Genomic DNA, 19,027 nt, shown 5'->3' with positions numbered 1-19,027 from the left:
TCGTCATGCCTAAAGTCATACGATACGTTTTTGGCGATCCTCATATTATATCATACATGATAAATTCTTTTGCAGAATATTTCCCAATTGAATTCTATTCATGTAACTTTAGCTTATCTAGTTTCAGTAGATACTAAATTCAGCTAAATTCTTTGACATATAATATAGGTTAAAAATCTCATTTAGACTCTTTGATGTTTAACTTAGTAAATGCTTATACATAGTTCAAACATCCTTTACTTAGATTTATTCACATGGGTCGAATATCTCCAATGGAGACTTTCGTGTTTGATTTAGTAAATGCCATTACTTAATATAAAACAATATTATAAGATCTTTGTAAATAGATCTTAATACCCAATATGTACTAAGTTTCGCCATGGTCCATTATTGATGAATAATTTCAAATCTAAGTCATTAGCATTTGAATGTTATTTCACAATAGAGAGATATGTGTGTGATACACATAGGACCAAATAAGTTTTTATGTACTCCCACTAAACTTCTTATACATCTATAAGAATCATGTACATTTTATGAAACTAAAATGCTTATTAGCTTCACTTAAAATACAGTTCCAATTCCCAATTGCTTGCTTAAATCTGTACTTAGATTTTATAAGCTAGATTTCCTTTTCAAGCATTTATTTGGATCCACAGATTCTATGACATACCATGTACATATTATATTCCAACATTTGATTGAGGAATACGTTTTGTCATCCAATTGCCATATGTACCAATATGCAATCATTGCTTGAATTATAGACTTGAGCATTACGATTATGCATGAGGTTTCAACACAATTCACACCATGAATTTGCTTGTAACCTTTAGCAACTAATCTCGCTTTGTGTGTGAACACAATTTCATGTTTGATGGTTTTTATCCTTAAAACAAACTTGCAACCAATAGGTGTGAAACTATTCTTGCAAATCAACAAAATTTCAATTTTGTCATCAAAACATTGAGTATGTTTTATGGCCTCTAACCATTTAAAACATTTGAGTCTATATATGGCCTCTAACCATTTTAGGGAATCTGGGTTTCGTCATAGCTTTCTTACAAGTCTACATAATAATAGTTTGACTTCAAGTTGTAGGTTTCTTCACTATTTAATAGAAGAATTGCATAGTTTCAGTGACCTGAACTCCATGTTTCTTCACTATCTAATAGAAAAATCTCATAGTTTCAGTGACTTGAACTCTATGCCTACAAGGGTATAGAACATCAAACAATAGAATATCAATAGCTACTTGAAAGTCCTTTGAATATTCTGTTCTCCTTGAAGCACTTGTAAAGTCTTCTAAGAGATGTCTATTCTTTAAAGCCACTTCTAAAGTCCTTAAAGAATAAGTTCGGATTTTCTGAAGCACTTCGAAAAGCCTCCGGAATGTCCGTTTATGTTTTGTTGTTCGCCTCGAAAACTTTCGAGGTCTATTTTCTCCCACTTGTCATTTTGGAAACGAATCTCCAAAAGGACATTATTTCGAGCAAACAAACATTATGTTCTCAAAAATTCGTGGTAGAAACAATACCCTTGTGTCTCATTTGAATAAATCACAATGAAACATATATCTATACTTGGGCCTTAGTTTGTTGAATAACAACCACTAAGCTCCCACTGAGTTTAGCAACTCTCTAGATATATATTATCGAAAAGATATTCTGAAATTTCTTTTCTATAGCTTTGACGAATTTAGTTTAGTTTGGTGGTAGTTGAGCATTTTGTTTTAGAAATTAAAGGAAAAGTCTTTATGATCCATCATTGATCGAATCAAGTACTAATCGACTTCGATCATTCCAACTTAGATATGCCATATCTTATGGAGCTAGATTGTGAATTTTACTACACAATCATTGATGATCATTCTTGATTTAAGTAATCATCAACATGATCTAACCTAGATCCTTATGATTTCTTACCAAGTGGGATTTATACTTCTGAATCTTTGAACTAGCCAAACAGATTCAAACTTATATCACATTGAGTAAATAAACCTATATTCACTCAAATCTGTGTGAAATAATAAAGTCATAAAACCTTTCTTTAGCTTTGAACTCTATTGTCTAGGCGTTCTAACAATAGTTCATATTCTTTGTTACTTTCAACAAGTAAGACTAGCTTGTCTTAAGTTGATCTAGAAATCAACCAACTTTCAAAAGTCCATTAAAATAGAGCTTGTGAATGTTAACTTGTTGACATGGTCTAAGCAACAATGCCAAAGATTAGTGGAACTCAAATCAAGGGGTTGATTTGAACCTAGTAAAGTTCTTTAAAGAGTTGTTTGTTTTAATCAAGCATATTGACTCAACCTGTAATTGACCATTTCATTCAAATAAACAAACAAACATTGTTTTTTGTTTTCTTGAATGTGAGTCTTTCTGTGTTTGAAAACAGAAATTTAGGTATGTTGATTATGGAACAAAATAGCCATTAAGTTCCAGCCTTTGAAAGGACTTAAAACAAACTTAGATGACCCTACAATTAATGTAGCAATGCCATGCTTCATTTCCCACTTGTAGGTCATTAGTGTATCCTAGCTTCCATTGTTTGAGTTATTACCGAAGTAAGAACCTCAAGCGGTATATGATACCAAGGAAGCTTGATTGCTAGGTCACTTCTGTTTAAACATAAACTTATAGGTAGAAACGGAATCGTAAATTCCTTTCATTTGTTCCTCGTTTTCCTATTTCTTGTACCCTTTCTTATAGTCTTAAGAATTGAATTCTTTAGTGTTGACTTTTATACTTTGTTAGACATGTCCAATGTCACCAACAAGGTTCTTTACCATTTTAATTTATGTTGAATATTTTGTTTCAACTAGATGATCTTACCAGAAGCTTCTAAAGTTCTCTAAGCATCGATCTATTCGAATGTCTAGGGACTAGACTCATTCGAGAATTAAATGGACAAAGATATTAGGTTGTTAACCATTGGTAAAGCTGAGCGTATTAGACTCAATGCTTTATGATTTCAAAACTACAGTGTATTTTGAATTCGCAAGCACCAATTGGTTTGCCATTCGATTTTGATGTTCGAAAACAACCATAAAAGTCGCTATAAGAAACGTACATTTTAAATTGCTCACTTTCTCTCATTTCCGTGAATCGTTCTTGGATTCACTACCAATCGAGGAAATTTACTGTTACCTTTCTAAAAGGATTTACTGCAGTGCAAGATATTTAATTATAAACAATAATTAAGACATACATTGAAGCATGCAAAGTCTAAACATTTATCATGAGTGATAACTTGAAAATTAAAGCAATCATGCAATTTTAACAAGTCATTAGCATTTTATTCGAGTTTATTGTTCCAGCAGGTGTGAATAAAATGATTCCAAGATCCTAAAATCATTGAAGGTAAGCAAAAGCCTTTTGTCGACTTAATCCTAAAACATCTTAGGTAAGCAAAAGCCTTTTGCTAATAGTCTAGAAACTATTCTTGGTTGATAGGTACGTCTAAGAACTTATTACACTAGTAGAAAAAACACTTATTACAGCCCCCTTATTGAAGGGGGCATAGAGAAATACGCTTCAACAAGTAATTGGTCAACGCGGGTCAAACATTATAAAGGGTTGTTGAAGCGAACATTTTTATTGTTCGCTTCAATATCAATTGTTGAAGGGGGCATTAAATGTTCGCTTCAACAAATACTACTCGCATATACTCTAATTTTTAATTCTCTCTCCTCCTCATTTCTCCTGTTAGCCTGAAATTTTCATTTCTCTCTCTTCTCTTCCCGGTTCAAAACTCCTCAAACCATCCGCCCCTTTCCATGGAAGATCTTCTCTCCCTCATTCTCTATAATTTCAAAGAAGGTGTCTTCATAACTGAATTTTTCTGTTAATTTTGAATTATTGTTCTTGGGAATAGAGATTGGTTTTTGGTGTCAAATTTTGTTACCGCCGGCGAGGGTTCTAACGCTGCTGCTGGCCCATCTTCATCTATCAAGAAATCGAAGCGTTTCGAGATCAAAAAAAGGAACGCCGTTTCTCTCTGGGCTTGGGGTAATTATTATTTCTACCATTTTAGCTTCAAATATCTTCATAAACCCTAACCCTAATTTAATGGAGGATTCTCTACTGTTTTTTGTTGATTTTCGGGGTCGATTTTCGGCAGATATTGTGGTCGATAATTGCGCAATTTGTAGGAACCACATCATGGATCTCTGTGAGTTCTTTTCCCTCAATTTTTTAGGGTAATTTATTTTAAAGGTTTTTGTCAAAAATTGATTTTGATTTGTTGATGTTGATTTTGAATAGGCATTGAGTGCCAAGCAAACCAGGCGAGTGCTACCAGTGAAGAGTGTACTGTTGCTTGGGGTATTCTCTCTCCTAATTTTTATTTTTATGAATTCCTCTTGATTCCTGGTCTTTTTTGTTGTGCTAAAACTGAACTTCAAACTAGATATCTTGAATCTAATTGAAGAAAGATTATGAGAATTTGGAATTTCAGTATGTTGCCATATATGTTTATGATTGGCAGCTAATTTTGAGTTTCCCATGTGTTTGGGTGTATCCGTGTATGTGTCTGCCTTGTGTGGTTTCGGATAGGCACTGTGTTTGTGTCCCTAGTAGACTGTTTTCTTGATGTAAAGATGTAGAGAAATGTTCATTGGGGTGGATTAAATGGAGAGTGTTTAGTAGAATGAGGTGGTTCTTCAATATTGAATCTTTGAAACTACTTCTATGATACTACGCATATACGTCGGACTTTATTTCTCGATCATTCTTCAACTAACATGAATATTTTCCAGAAATTATGTGTCTTGAATGGTGTTTACATCACCTTTAAGTTATGTTATGTTATTTATTTTTCATAACTGTGTGCAATCAATAAGATAGCTAGCAAACTATGTACTTGTTCTCAATTGAATTTGATTATGGAGTCTCTAAGCAGTTAGCAAAATGAACTTAGTATTTTTTTTATTTGTTGTTGATGATGCGATGTAGTTTGACTCGAATTTGCTTTGATATTGATCTTATTTAGCAAGTGTCTGATTGAATTTCGGAGATAAAATTGTTAATTGTAGATCGATATGATGAGTCCCAGGTAACTTCTCTTTTCATCTACAACAGTACAACTTAATTACTTAATCAAAGTTTCCTGATTTCATCTATAAATTTGTTTGGATTCTGATTTTGTTTTTTTTGAAATATTCAAAATCATGTTACGCAACTGAAGTCAGATCAATTGATCTGCCCCCTCTGGTTCTAAAAATATATTTTGGGTAGTCCTTCACTAACATGTAGACATAGTAAATTAGTAATAATATATTAAATTTGACGAGAACAAAATTTGGGTAGTCGTTCACATTGTCTGAAAATTAAAATTAGAACCTATAAGAATTTAAATACTGCCTCCGTATTTTAAAAAGAGATACACTTTTCGTAAACGGTTGTATTTTAAAAAGATATACACTTTCTTTTTTTTACATATTTTGGTCTTCACTTCTCTTATATTAATATTTCTCTCTTTCTTACCACACTTACTCACATCATCTTTTTACTATAATAAATAATTCACCACCCACTACCCCACTTTCATCTTATTTTAATAAACTCAACTCACTCTCCTAAAATTATGTATCGGTCAAAGTATGTCTTTTTAAAATACGGAGGGAATAACTTATAGATATAAGGAGTATATATATACATGAAAGGAATGAGAATGACCTATTAGGTTCTCATTCATGTTAAAATTTCCTTTTTTTAGAAGTTTTTGTGTAGGCAAAATGTTTGAAAACTGAAAAAAGTGTTTAATTACTAAAGTGATGCAAGATAGAAGTTACAAGGACTAGAATCGTGAGTTCTTGTAAATGGAGTGCTAACCCGCTATTGTAATTTTGATCCACACTTTCTTGGTCTTATGCATGGATATAGGCCAAGGCTACATAAATAAATATAGGGAAGAAGACAGTACGGAGTAGAATATGTGGGTAGGAGGTTGGGAAAAAAAGCATATTGCTCTTCCATGATTAGCAAACCATGTTTTTAGTTTGTTGGAATTTCTGTTGATTTCTGAACCTGAACGTTCGTACTTTTTAGTCAGTTTTTCATTGTATTCTTTAATTCATTCTCATGCTACTTCCAGACACTGATGAATTTGTAATTCCAAACTTGGGAATAGAGAATCCTGACCAAATTGACTCCGAGCCTCCGACTGTAGAGGTCACCAAGTCTCCTCCCTTGAAGGTAAACCTTTAGACATATTCTTTTCTTTTTCTCTTATCTGTATTCCTTGGTAGCTTGACAGATCAAACATAACCAACTCTGATAAACAAGGGGTCCGAGCTTGTTTCCTTTCCTTAGATATGGAAAGGTATTTATGTTTCGTTTCAATTCTCTTATATCTAAAAGGAAAGGATACAAGCTCTTATATATGTACTGCTGAAGTCTTGCTTGTGGTTGTGAATTTCAGAGTTGTAGTAGTTGAATTTTAAATTTCCCTGTATTTCTCTTTCCTTTTATATGGTTACAATTAAGTTGAAATTTCTGCAAGCAGAATTCTAACAAAGTTTGATTCATTGCAGCAATTGAAGGCTGGATTGTACTTGTCACAGGAGTGCATGAAGAGGCACAGGAAGAGGATCTCCTTAATGCTTTCGGAGATGTCGGTCATATTAAGAACCTGCATTTGAATCTGGATCGTCGTCCTGGATTTGTCAAGGTGAGATGATGTTAAAGTTTTGTTGGTTATTTTAATTTGCTGCATTTTTATTATTTTATGCTGCCTTTAATACGAAAGTTTGAAGTGGTTATTATCTGTTTTCTCCAGTTTATTTCATTAAGTTCTGGTGGTTATGATTGGTTTTGTTGATTTAGTCAGATGGTTCAGATATACTTGTTATTGCAAATATTTGGTATGTTGCCCGACAGTAGGTAGCTTTCCTGATACCTTAGTGGTGTCACAAAAAAGGTAAGAAAATCTTAAGTATTTTTTTCTCAAGTATTCCGTATAAATCACAATTGATAGTCAAAATAGATACTTGTATTGGGGACTGACTAGAGTTGATCATAGATTCATAGGGTGCACTGGGGACTGGATTGACCTGAAGTAGCCTTAAAACCTAAATGGCCTAAACAATCTAATCAGGCTAAGTACATCCCAAAATTGGCCAAACTAATCAAGCAGGAAAATGGCTGGCAGGCCTGGCTGACTTGATCAGCATAACACCAGATAAAATTAGAAGACAAAAATGAACGCGATTTGAAGAGCTTACCCTGAGTAGTGCTTAGAAGGGAAGTTGCCAGTGAATCCTGGTAAGTTGGTAATTAGTGAATTTTGAGGTGCAGCTTTGATCAGAGTAAAACAAACTATGACATGAACTAGTAATGCTAGTGTAACAAGACGACAACTGCTAGCCGTTTCTTAGTTAATTTTCTTGCTAAAATTGATGCAAATACTATAGGCATTGACCCTTTTATTCTTCTATTTCCATGAGACTATGATCTTCATACACAACCATTAGGAAAATTGATTATTAGGATATGGGTTAAACCAATATGGAATAAAATACTGTATTTATTCAACAACGATCTGTATCTACCCAGAAATTTCTTAAGGATAACGTTTTATCAAGTAGCAGGTAAAGTAGTCTGTTTTTAGGAGGTGGGTTTTCTGTAAATAATTAAAAATAATGGTTTTAAGCTACAACAAACCATTATTTTCATTTTATAAATCACATAGTTACCTTCTTCTACCAACTGATAAGGCATAAATAAAAATATCCCTCTGGTTTCTTCAACGTCTGTCACTTTCTAGGAATCAGCAGACAATATGTTTATTTAACCTGGCAGTGTTAGTTCCTGAGACATGGATGATTCTCAGGAATTTCCATGAAATCCAAGCATACATCTGTGCATCTAGAAATATAGACACTTATTCTGATTTTAGCCTTAAGAACTAAGTGAAAGAACACAATTTAACTTTCTAAAACTCAGTTGAATCTATTTATGCACATGTAAGGCTCATAGGATCGTTATAGGTCATATTTAGGTGACATTTCCGCTCCCAACTTTGAACTAAAGAACCTAAGGACTCATTTGATTCTTATTACATGATTAATATGCATAGTTTTAACTTTCTAAAACTCATTCCAATCTACGTATGCACATTTAAGGCTCATTGGGTGGTTATAGGTCATGTTTAGAGCTAAAATAACATTTTCTCTCCCAACTTTGAACTAAAGAACCTAAGGACTCATTTGATTCTTATTACATGATTAATATGCATAGTTTTAACTTTCTAAAACTCATTCGAATCTATTTATGCACATTTAAGGCTCGTTATAGGTCATATTTTTAACAACTTAATTATCTCTATAGTCTGCAACTATATCTTTTTATGCTTCAATGGAATGTAAAGATAATATCGTGAGTGTAAACTTTGGTACTCTATAGCTCATATATTTTCCTTCCATCTTGCAGGGATCGAGTCGATTGGAATTAGAAAGTCAACACGACCTTAATTAAGGTTTGTACGTAATGCATGATCGATCTAAAGGGAGCTAAGTGGCCGGATTAGAGAAATTTGTTAGACTAGGTCTCTAGCCTTTTGTCTTTATTTGTTAATATTAGTTTTAATTTGTTAGACTAGCTAGCTAGGTGTTTAAAAATTGTAAACGTACGTACTATACGTTTTTCTTTATTAGGCTAATATAAATGAAGTTAATTTAATGATCGATTTGTTAATAAAAAAATAAGCAGATTCATACCTTTGCTATTCTGGTGTTGATTGGTGCGTGTACAGGTTTCAATACTCAATGGTGTATATATATAGATTTGGTTATTGCCACCTATTTTATATTTTAAAAGAATTTGGAAAAAAAAATAATGTTGTTGAAGGGGGCTTTTAATGTACGCCTCGACAACATATGAATTTATGGCGCCAATGTACAGGTATTGGCGCAAGAATACAGGTCTGTTGAGGGGGGCATTTAAAAGTGAGCCTCAACAGAGGTGTCTGTTGAGGCGGGCTTTTGTAAAGCCCCCCACAACAGGTCCTTATTTTTTCGCTTTGGTTTTGGGCTGTTGAGGCGGGCTTTTGAAAGCCCCCCACAACAGACCACCTGTTGAGGCGAACAAAGCCCGCCTCAACAGCTATGTGAGCTGTTGAAGCCACGTCTGTCGAAGCGGGCCTTGTTCGCCTCAATAAGCCCAAAATGCCCCCCTCAACAGGTATTTTTTTCCACTAGTGTTAGGTAAACCTATCGATTTTGCCACGACATAAAAGGACTCCTTACTTATATCGTTGAGTTTCACCAAAACTAACATGTACTCACAATTATTTGTGTACCTTGCCCCTTTAGGACCAATAAGTAACACCTCGCTGAGCGAAAACTATTACTAGATTGATGTAAAGGATATCCAAGCAAGTGTATATTTTGGCATGGCACCTTTTAACTCAATTTTTAAGTTTGGAACTGAAGGCTCTTACTATGTTGGTTAGATTTTAAGTGAACTAAAATCCTTAATGATGCAACATAATCAAGCCACTATCTTATGCATAATTAAGACATATTTAAAGCAATAAATAACTTAAAGCATGCACAAGATAAATGTGATCTAGTATGGCCCGACTTCATCTTGAAGCTTTGACTTCAAAGTCCGTCTTGAAAATCTCCGTGGGAGGCACCATTTTCTTCAAATAGGATAAGCTATAATTAAAACTAATTACAACTATTTGATGGTACGCAGACCATATTTGAATTGAAAAATAACTTTGGTACTTTAGACCAATTACATTCAAATTAATGGTGCGCAGACCATATTTTCTATCCTATTTGGGCCATACTAGTCACTTCATAACCTGCAAAACAGTACATATACAATATATACCATTCACCCATTCATTATCATGAATGGCCCACATAGCTGGTTAGTAAAACACATTATGCATCACGTAAACATTTGCAGCAATTAATCAAGGGCACCAATAATCTACCAATTATTCAGTCCTTATTAATTCTAATCAAGTTGTTTTAACCTTAAGGATTTGTAGACCTAATCAAGAGTTTTATGACTAAAAGGGCTCCCACTCAAACCAATAAATTCATATGCTTTACTAATTTTAAACATAAAAATGTATTTCAAGTCTAACCGGAAACATACAAATTTAATTAAAATTTAAAGCTCATATAAATTTATAATTGAATCCAAAAGTTTAATTTAATTTCAGTCGTATTTAAATTAATTCATGATTTTAATTTTAGTAAAATAATTAGAATAAATAAAATTTATTATAATTACAATATTCAAAATTAAAATCCTAGAAAATAATTTAAATTATTAATTTTAAAATTAATTAAAATTACGTAAACTGAAAAATTTCAAATTAAACATTCAAAACGATCTAATCGTAACGCAAACACCCTACGCATCGCACGCCCATGGGCCGCACACACACAGCCATCGCTGGCCATGTGCGCGCAGCCCATGCGCTCGTCGCATAACTGCTGCATCTACCATCGCAAGCCATCGCACGCTTTGGTGCTCGCTGCGCGCGCTCCATCGCTCGCTGTGCGCGCGAGCCATTGCTCGCTGTGCGCGCGACATCGCTCGCTGTGCGTGCGAGCCATTGCTCGCTGTGCGCGCGACATCGCTCGCTTTGCGCGCGAGCCATTGCTCGCTGTGCGCGCGACATCGTTCGCTGTGCGCGCGAGCCATCGCGCGCGATCAACGCTGGGCGCAGCGCTCGTGGCACGCGAGCTTGCGCTCGCTGCGCGCGAGGCTGCGCGCTCTTGCGCGAGGCAGTGCGCGTCGTGGCGCAGCTCGCTTGCTGCCCACACGCGACTGCCATGGCTCGCCTTTCGCCCATGCCCATTCGTCCATAGCTCGTGGCCCACGACACAAGGCAGGGCTGCTGCCTTGTGCTCGTGCACCATGCCTTGCTCATTGCATTCGTGCCGCACGGGCGACGAGCTCCCTTGCTCGTCGTCGCATGCCCGCACTATACAACACCCCTTAAGGGTAACACGAAGCGTCCATTGCTTTGTGCGTGCAAGTTATATGAACGAATCGCATAAAAATTTAAAATTTATATTTAAAATTAATGACAAATTAATAAATAATATTAATTTCATAATTTTAGGGCGAAAAATCGAAAATTTATTATTCAATTGATTTCCGATTGTCTTGATTCAAGTCTAGGTCATAAAATTTAAAATTTATCATAAATTTACAATTTTTATGGTGGTTTTTAATCATAGGTTTCTAATTAAATTATAATTAATTATGAAAATCAAATTAATTCTAAATTATTCTATTTTTCAACAAATTAATCATAATTACAAATTAGATTGCATAATTAACAAGGCTAGGCATTCAAACTTGTTAAACATATACAGTAGGTCAATCAAAAATTCAAGATTTATCAACAAGAATCGCAAATATTTAATTTAACATCTTAAATTTACGAAATTTTGCATTCGAAAAACTAAAACCTTCGAAAAGTCATAGTTAGGCTTCGAATTTGAGAATTCTGGGTTCGGCAGAAAAATAATATTTTTGTCAAAATTTTAGAATGCATTTTACATGCGGAATTGACACAAAAATCACTCGATTTGGATGAGTAACGAAGAAACTGCCGAAAAACTGCGTACGTATAATTAAATAAACGCAATTTGCAATTAATTAACAATTACGAAAATTAATCACCCCTTTTAATTCATGCAAATTTGTAATATTTAACCATGTTCATGCAATTTAGATTATGAAAATAATAAGGGGCTCGTGATACCACTGTTAGGTTATGATACATATGACAAAATATAAATCGATCATGCGGAAACAACCATTAAGCCAGGAATACATATTATTTACACATAATCATATAGCATAATTTAGATGCATACTCTTTGTTGCGTGCCTTCCCTAGCTGCGCCCGAACCGAACAAGAACAAGTCTTTAGGACTCCAAGTGTCGTCCCTCCGTAGATAGTCCACAGCACGTCCGGATCCGCCTTAAGATTGACCAACTAGAATCGCCCTTAAGGTACTAGAATTTTCGGCACTATTGAGCAAGGAATGTGGCTGAATTTTTCTCTTAAAAATCACTTTGAATACTTGAATTAATCTCTCTGAAAATATGTGACCCTAGGCACGTATTTATAGAGTTATGGAAAGGGAATTGGAATCCTAGTAGGATACGAATTAATTAAACTTAGAATCCTATAAGAACTCTAATTAATTAATTTATCCTTTTAGGAATAGGAATTTAATCATATACTAATTCTAATAGTTTTAGGAATCGTGCATGAACACAAACTCACACACACACGGCAGCCACGAGGGCCGCCCATGCGTGTGCGTGCGAGCAGCAGCCCACGCAGCGAGGCCATGGCCTTGGCGCGCGCTGGGCCTGCCTTGCGGTGGGCCTGGGCGCTGCCTTGGCTGGGCGCGCGTTTGGCTTGCTGGGCGATGGCCCGACTTCGTGCTGGGCCTTCGTCCGGCAGGCCTCGTCCGATGCTAATTCGTACGATACGCTTCCGATTAAATTCCCGGTTCCGGAATTCATTTCCGATACGAACAATATTTAATATTTCCGATTCCGGAATCAATTTCCGTTTCGAACAAATATTTAATATTTCCGTTTCCGGAATTATTTTCCGATTCCGATAATATTTCCGATTCTGACAATATTTCCGTTTCCGGCAATATTTCTGATTCTGGTAATATTTCCATTTCCGATAATATTTTCCGATACGTACCATGTTTCCGTTTCCGGCAACATCTACGACTTGGATAATATTTATATTTCCGATACGATCCATATTTCCGTTTCCGGCAATATCATCGTTTCCGGAGTATTCATTTCTTGCCTGTGACAATCTCAGCTCCCACTGAAACCAAGATCCGTCGATTCCTAATATCCATAGATGGAGTATCTAATGCCATTAAATACTTGATCCGTTTACGTACTATTTGTGTGACCCTACGGGTTCAGTCAAGAGTAAGCTGTGGATTAATATTATTAATTCCACTTGAACTGAAGCGGCCTCTAGCTAGGCATTCAGCTCACTTGATCTCACTGAATTATTAACTTGTTAATTAATACTGAACCGCATTTATTAGACTTAACATAGAATGCATACTTGGACCAAGGGCATTATTTCCTTCACTCACACCCTTGTCATCGGAACTCATCCACAACTTATAGTTTTCAGAAAGACCCACAAACCCATTTGTAGCTACAGCCCAACGCGGGAGACCATCATAATACCTAGCCCACGCTAAGACCCGTGTTTGTGCAAAGGTCGCTACCTTAGGTGGTACCGTATCAGAAAAGGGGATAGTCTGCCTTAAACCATATTGACGCATGACTCGGTAAGGGAAAATATAAATGGGACAAGATAGCCCCAACAAAGAAACATAAACCGATACATCAGACCCCTTGTCATAGTAGTCAAACCCCACCATGGTACCACCCACTTAATAGAACAAATGCCATAAGTGAAAAAGGAGGTCCATTCGGCTTCGTCCTGGCCTTGGTGCAAGTATTTTCGGTTACCCAAAGCTATAGGGCGATAATGTTTAGGATCGGCAGGAGCTTCCAAAAGTCTAAGCCGTTCCGCGAGCCAAATCTGCAAAAACAGGTACGATCGAACAAAAGAATGAAAAGAAAGAAAAAAGGTTCCTGGGGCGCAGTTTCAACGCCCAGGACCAGGCGCCGAATATTCCAGCGCCCAGCCCTGGGCGCTGAAACTCAGCCCCAGGCAAAAAGAAATATATAAAAGTGGCGTATGTGTGCGCAAAGAAAAAATAGATTACCTGCAGTAATAGGGGGCTTCCCTTAAAAATTTCGGATTTGGTATCCTTCTTCAGCTCATCCGCACTCAGCAAAGTCTCAGCAACAACCAACGGCATAATAGAATAGCAACTTTCCATCTGGCTAATCAAGGGGATCAGCCTTATGTCACCGAACTCACCATTATTATTCGACAGCAAATAATGATTCAACAAGCAAAATACAAAGGCTCGAATGTTCAATTTTTGTTCGGTCATATTCTTACTAGGCCTAAAATGATGTTTTACGAGTTTTGCCAAGTTAACCTTATCGTCTACAACAAGTTCAGCAAACATGTTATCATCTAGCCCTAGGAAAGCCCTTATGGTTGTTTTACCCTCTTCAATAGTGCCAGGGGTAACAGGAGTAGCATTAGTAGGATAACCAAGGATCGCAGCAAATTCATCAGGCAAAGGACATATTTCATTGCCCCGAAAGGAAAAAACATGATGATCGGAGTCCCAAAAGTTTAGGGCAGCATGCAGAAAATTATAATCAATATTAATTTGTTGTAAGCCTAAAAGTGCCTCTAAGTGGTATTCTTTTGACAAAGTTTTTTCTGTGGGAGTAAGGGCTCGTAGCCAACGCCTAACAGTCCGTTGGAGTGAGAAAGTAGGGATCGACATGGCAAAAGCGGTAAATAATTAGAGCACAGCAAAAAAGAGAGAAAGAATTTGAAGTGGTGGAAAATAAGGACGTACCTAGCCCCTATATATAGCTGAACGCACCCAATAAACATCCTGATCCCATTCGGAAACGTGTTTAGAAATCCGAAAATCAAATATTACCAGGAAAGAACTTTCAGCGCCCACCTCTGGGCACCGAAATTTTTAACGCATGAGCTTGGGCGCTGAAAATGCAGCCCAAGGCCCAGATTTCACAAAAACACGGAATAGGAAAGGACTTAAGACCGTGTTGCTAAAACACGAGGCCCTATTACAAGTAAGATCAAGCCCAAAGCACCTTTAGCTCCCAAATAAGCAAAAAATAATAATAAAACTTGATCGAAACTTAGACTCATCTCAGAAAACGCTCATGTACACTTTTCAAACAAAAGCAAGTTAAATATCATGGTCATTCTTCGAAACACCAAAAATATGTGTCGTCAAGTCATTGGTTTTCCAAATAGAAAATGTCTGTCTGTCAAAGGGATAATTCGGGCCAAGCCAAAACCGGATGTCGCCTGAAAGCTAAAGTCGCACTCCACGGCTTCACTAAGGATAGCACACTACTATAGGAGGTCGCTCGCACATACGAGCGTGACCCCAAACATGATTACAAGACGCGAAAAAACAGCCGACGAGCCCCAACACTTGGGGGCTCGCGAAAAGTGGACTCCAACAAGGAGCGCCAATCAAAATCACATTCCCAGACTGCGCCACGCACCATAACATGTTTGGATATCTCAAAAAATATTGTTAAACGAAAATACACAATGTGGACCCACTTATAGGACACATCTAATCCGGAAATATTACGACCCACCAACAGGTTGTAATCACCGAAGGCTCTTCTACATAGGCAAAATAAGAAATTCAAAATGGGCTCGCCCACCCTCAGCGGGCGGGGTCTGCGTCACTAGCCGCGCAGGTCTTCAGTTTTTCGAAGAATAAAAGTCTTCAAACTTAAAATAGGCTCGCCATCTTCAGCCGGCGGGGTCTACGGCGCAAACCACGTAGGTCCTTATTTTAAAAAAAAAACAAAACAAAATAAATTTTCAAAACAGATTCGTCCACTTCTATCGGACGGGGGGTCCACCCTCAGCGGACAGGCTCGCCATCTTCAGCCGGCGGGATCTACGTCACAAACCGCGTAGGTCCTTATTTTCAAAAAACAGATTCGTCCACTTCTATCGGACGGGGTGTCCACCCTCAGCGGACAAGGTTCGCCACCTTCAGCGGGCGGGGTCTACGTCACAAACCGCGTAGGTCCTTATTTTCAAAAAAATTTAAACAGATTCGTCCACTTCTATCGGACGGGGTGTCCACCCTCAGCGGACAAGGTTCGCCACCTTCAGCGGGCGGGGTCTACGTCACAAACCGCGTAGGTCCTTATTTTCAAAAACATCAAACAGATTCGTCCACTTCTATCGGACGGGGGGTCCCCCTCAGAGGACAGGCTCGCCCACCTTCAGCGGGCGGGGTCTGCGTCACTAACAGCGCAGGTCCTTAGTCGCTGCAGCGATAACTTTTATTGGTTTCCCCTTTTTCCAAAAATTAAAGGATTGGTTTGTTGGATTTTCCTTCGTTTTACATCCTATAAAAACAAGGGGGTTTTCTCGTTTAGCTAGCCCTGAAAATGAGAATCTTTAAAAACGTTTTACCTCGTGATTGGGCTTGGCCAGGCCCAATTACACTTTACAGCTTTAACTTCGAAAACATCTGTAGTTACTCCCAATGACAAAGTGAGGGAGTTTCTACGCATCTTTAGATCCTTCCAATGACAAAGTGAGGAAGTTTCTATATTTTCAGTTGACAAATCCCAATGACACGTGAGGGATATGTCGACACTTCAAGTGATGACCCTTAAGTCAAATGTTATCACTCGGGGGCTTGTGAGACCCTTCGCAAAACAGGTCACATACATCATGGCTTGTGTGACGCACTCCGTCTAATACTTTGACCATCGTCTTACTCCAAGACTCGGTCAAAGTGGGGGCTAACTGTAGACACCTACTTTTGTCCCCATTCCCGCAAGGGAAAGGTTCGATGATGAAAGCATAAAAACTCCACTTGACAACGCATCTCCTATAAAATAAACGAATCTCGATTCCCTATTTTATTTCACCCGAAACCTGCTATTTATGGAAACCTGCTAAAAATAGTAACTGCCGTAAAAGGTAGCTTCTAAAAGTGGCAAATCATAAAAGATAGAAACCTGTCAGAATTAGGTGTTGCATTCCAACATAAATCCTAAATGAGATAGAAAACTGCGAGAATCCTATTCCTAATAGGATTCGGAAATAAGAGTTACGTATTAATTTGAATCCTAACGAGCCTAGAGTTCGTAGCGGGCCCAGACGCATTCCGTCACAAATTGATACGCGCTAAAAGACTCAAATTAATCTCAAACTCTACGGATTTTAGAATTCGAATCTGACTAAACAAAAACTGCCCAGACCCTATTTTCAACGCCTGGCTCTGGGCGCCGAAATCTTCGGCGCCCAGGCCTGGGCGCTGAAAGTACCTGGGTACGTCTCTTTTCCTAACTCTTTACGGATCAGAACTCTGCAATTCTATCTTTCCACGAACTCTTCCCTATAAATAGGCCCCTAGTTTCGACGTGAAACAACACACAACAACACATAATATACTCTGAGTATTGACTCTAAACCCCTTAGCCTAAGCCTCTCGCTGCGAAACTGTTCACGCGTTCTGTCGTAATCGATCCATAAATCGAACAGAACGTATCCTGTCCCATATTCGAGATTCGTTAAATAAAAAGGAGAAATAGCAAAGTCAAAGTGGTTAGTTTTCTGAGAACCGTGACGCACCTCTCAAGGGTGCGTCGTAATGTGTCCCTTTTCGATGATTTAACTGCTTTCCTCGCCCTTTTTATGAACTGTTAAACTAACCTAATATGATTGTTCTATCACGCCTAATAAATATAATATTTTTGGGAAATCGGGTTATCATGCTAGGTCCCTTAACGCTATTTAAAATCAGATAATCACGATCGAATTAGTATTATATGGTGCATATTGCTAAAATCAATTCAGATTAGTTTAATAGTTAACGCATGTCCCTTCAATTATTTATGCTGAGCTAGTAAGGATATCCTGCCTCTGGAGTTATCGACGAGCGAATTACTCCTCTCGGTAGTTACAGTCCCCCGAACCCTCAATCTCTACCTTGCGGGTGTATATTGAGAGATCCCCACACCAGGGATCACAAGGGAACCTACGGCCGTCGTGGTCAAACATAATTGCACTCCCTTTATGTCACGATAACCGGGTTTTGTCAGTTTTTCTCATTGTTGTTAAAAACTGAATGGCGACTCCTATATTACTAGTCAATTGGGTGTATACTCATAGGAAATCCAATTACACTTGATTGAATAAAAATAATCGTCACACCCATGAGGGACAGGTCACGCATTAGCCTCGCGCTTTTTCGACCCCCACACAGTGGGCCACCAGTATCCGGCCCGAAGGGCTTTGTGCGCCAACGTCCTGCCTCCGATGTGGTTTCCGCATATTCCGAGGTGGATTTCCCTTAGTATATAGTCAGCGTCGGTTGGGCCCACACATTTTAGCAGTAGAGCGGAGAATGATTTCCTCATGAGCTCTCCTTCAGCGTCGATGATGAACCACTTGTTGAATCTCTTCAGCTTTCTCGCCTGTAGCTTATCTTCGGGAAGTTCTCCCCTTTCTTTGTATGCAATTACTGCGTCCATCCAGCTAGGTTCGGTACGTACACTGCATACTGTGGGGGGTGGCAAGTCAATGCTTCTCTCTTGGTGAACCTCCACGTGGACCGACCTGTTTAGGTCGATGAGTGTTGAGCTTGCGAGTTTTGATAGTGCGTCAGCTTGGTGTTTTGTCCTCGGGGGATGAGGATGACTTCAAAGGATCTTAACTTTGACGTTAAGGATTTAATTTTCGCTAAGTAAGCTGTCATGCTGGGCCACTTGGCCTCATACTCCCCTCGGATCTGGTTGGCTACAAGTTGGGAATCAGTTTTGAGACAAACATGCTCGGCCTCCAGGGATAAGCAAAGCTCTATCCCTGCGATTGCGGCCTCATATTCGGCCTCGTTGTTAGTTGCTTTGAATCCGAACTTCAATGCATACTCTATGCTTTTCCCTGTTGGGGGGATTAATACAACTCCTGCTCCTGAGCTGTTTACTGTGGAAGATCTGTCAGTGAAGACCTCCCAAGTGCTTTTCGTATCATCCAGCATTTCTTGGTATGAGCACTCGGCCAAGAAGTCTGACAGTGCATGTGCCTTGATGGCTGTCCTCGGCTGATATTTGATGCCGAACTCTGATAGCTCGAAGGCCCAGGCAGCCAATCTTCCTGACCTCTCTATTTTGTCGAGTACTTTCTCGAGTGGTTGATCGGTCAACTGTGATCTGATGGGAGTCGAAGTATGGCCTCAGTTTTCGTGCAGCTACTACCACTGCATATGCAACTTTCTCGATGAGCGGGTACCGAGTTTCGGCCCCTGTGAGTGTTCGGCTGGTGAAGTAGATTGGCTGTTGCTTCTTCTCTTCTTCCCGAAGAAGCACTGCGCTGA

The 19,027-nt window shown here is 38.2% G+C and overlaps 1 protein-coding gene across 1 annotated transcript; it reads left to right on the top strand.

Annotated features, from left to right (window-relative positions):
• The first annotated feature begins 5,938 nt into the window (after nucleotides 1–5,938).
• Nucleotides 5,939–6,825, top strand: LOC130465550 (uncharacterized). The gene is made up of 5 exons (XM_056834353.1): nucleotides 5,939–5,951; nucleotides 6,100–6,200; nucleotides 6,254–6,389; nucleotides 6,539–6,675; nucleotides 6,784–6,825. Exons 1-5 carry the CDS (start codon nucleotides 5,939–5,941, stop codon nucleotides 6,823–6,825), a joined length of 429 nt encoding a protein of 142 aa, XP_056690331.1.
• Nucleotides 6,826–19,027: the final 12,202 nt, after the last annotated feature.

This window comes from Spinacia oleracea, chromosome 1, assembly GCF_020520425.1.
Source record: "Spinacia oleracea cultivar Varoflay chromosome 1, BTI_SOV_V1, whole genome shotgun sequence".
Lineage (NCBI taxonomy): Eukaryota > Viridiplantae > Streptophyta > Magnoliopsida > Caryophyllales > Amaranthaceae > Spinacia > Spinacia oleracea.
This window is presented reverse-complemented; position numbering and strand designations above follow the sequence as displayed.

Coding starts and splice junctions, on each gene's coding strand:
- LOC130465550 (XM_056834353.1), top strand. Junction 6,201..6,253: donor CCAAGTCTCCTCCCTTGAAG/GTAAACCTTTAG, acceptor ATTCCTTGGTAG/CTTGACAGATCAAACATAAC. Junction 6,390..6,538: donor GGATACAAGCTCTTATATAT/GTACTGCTGAAG, acceptor GATTCATTGCAG/CAATTGAAGGCTGGATTGTA.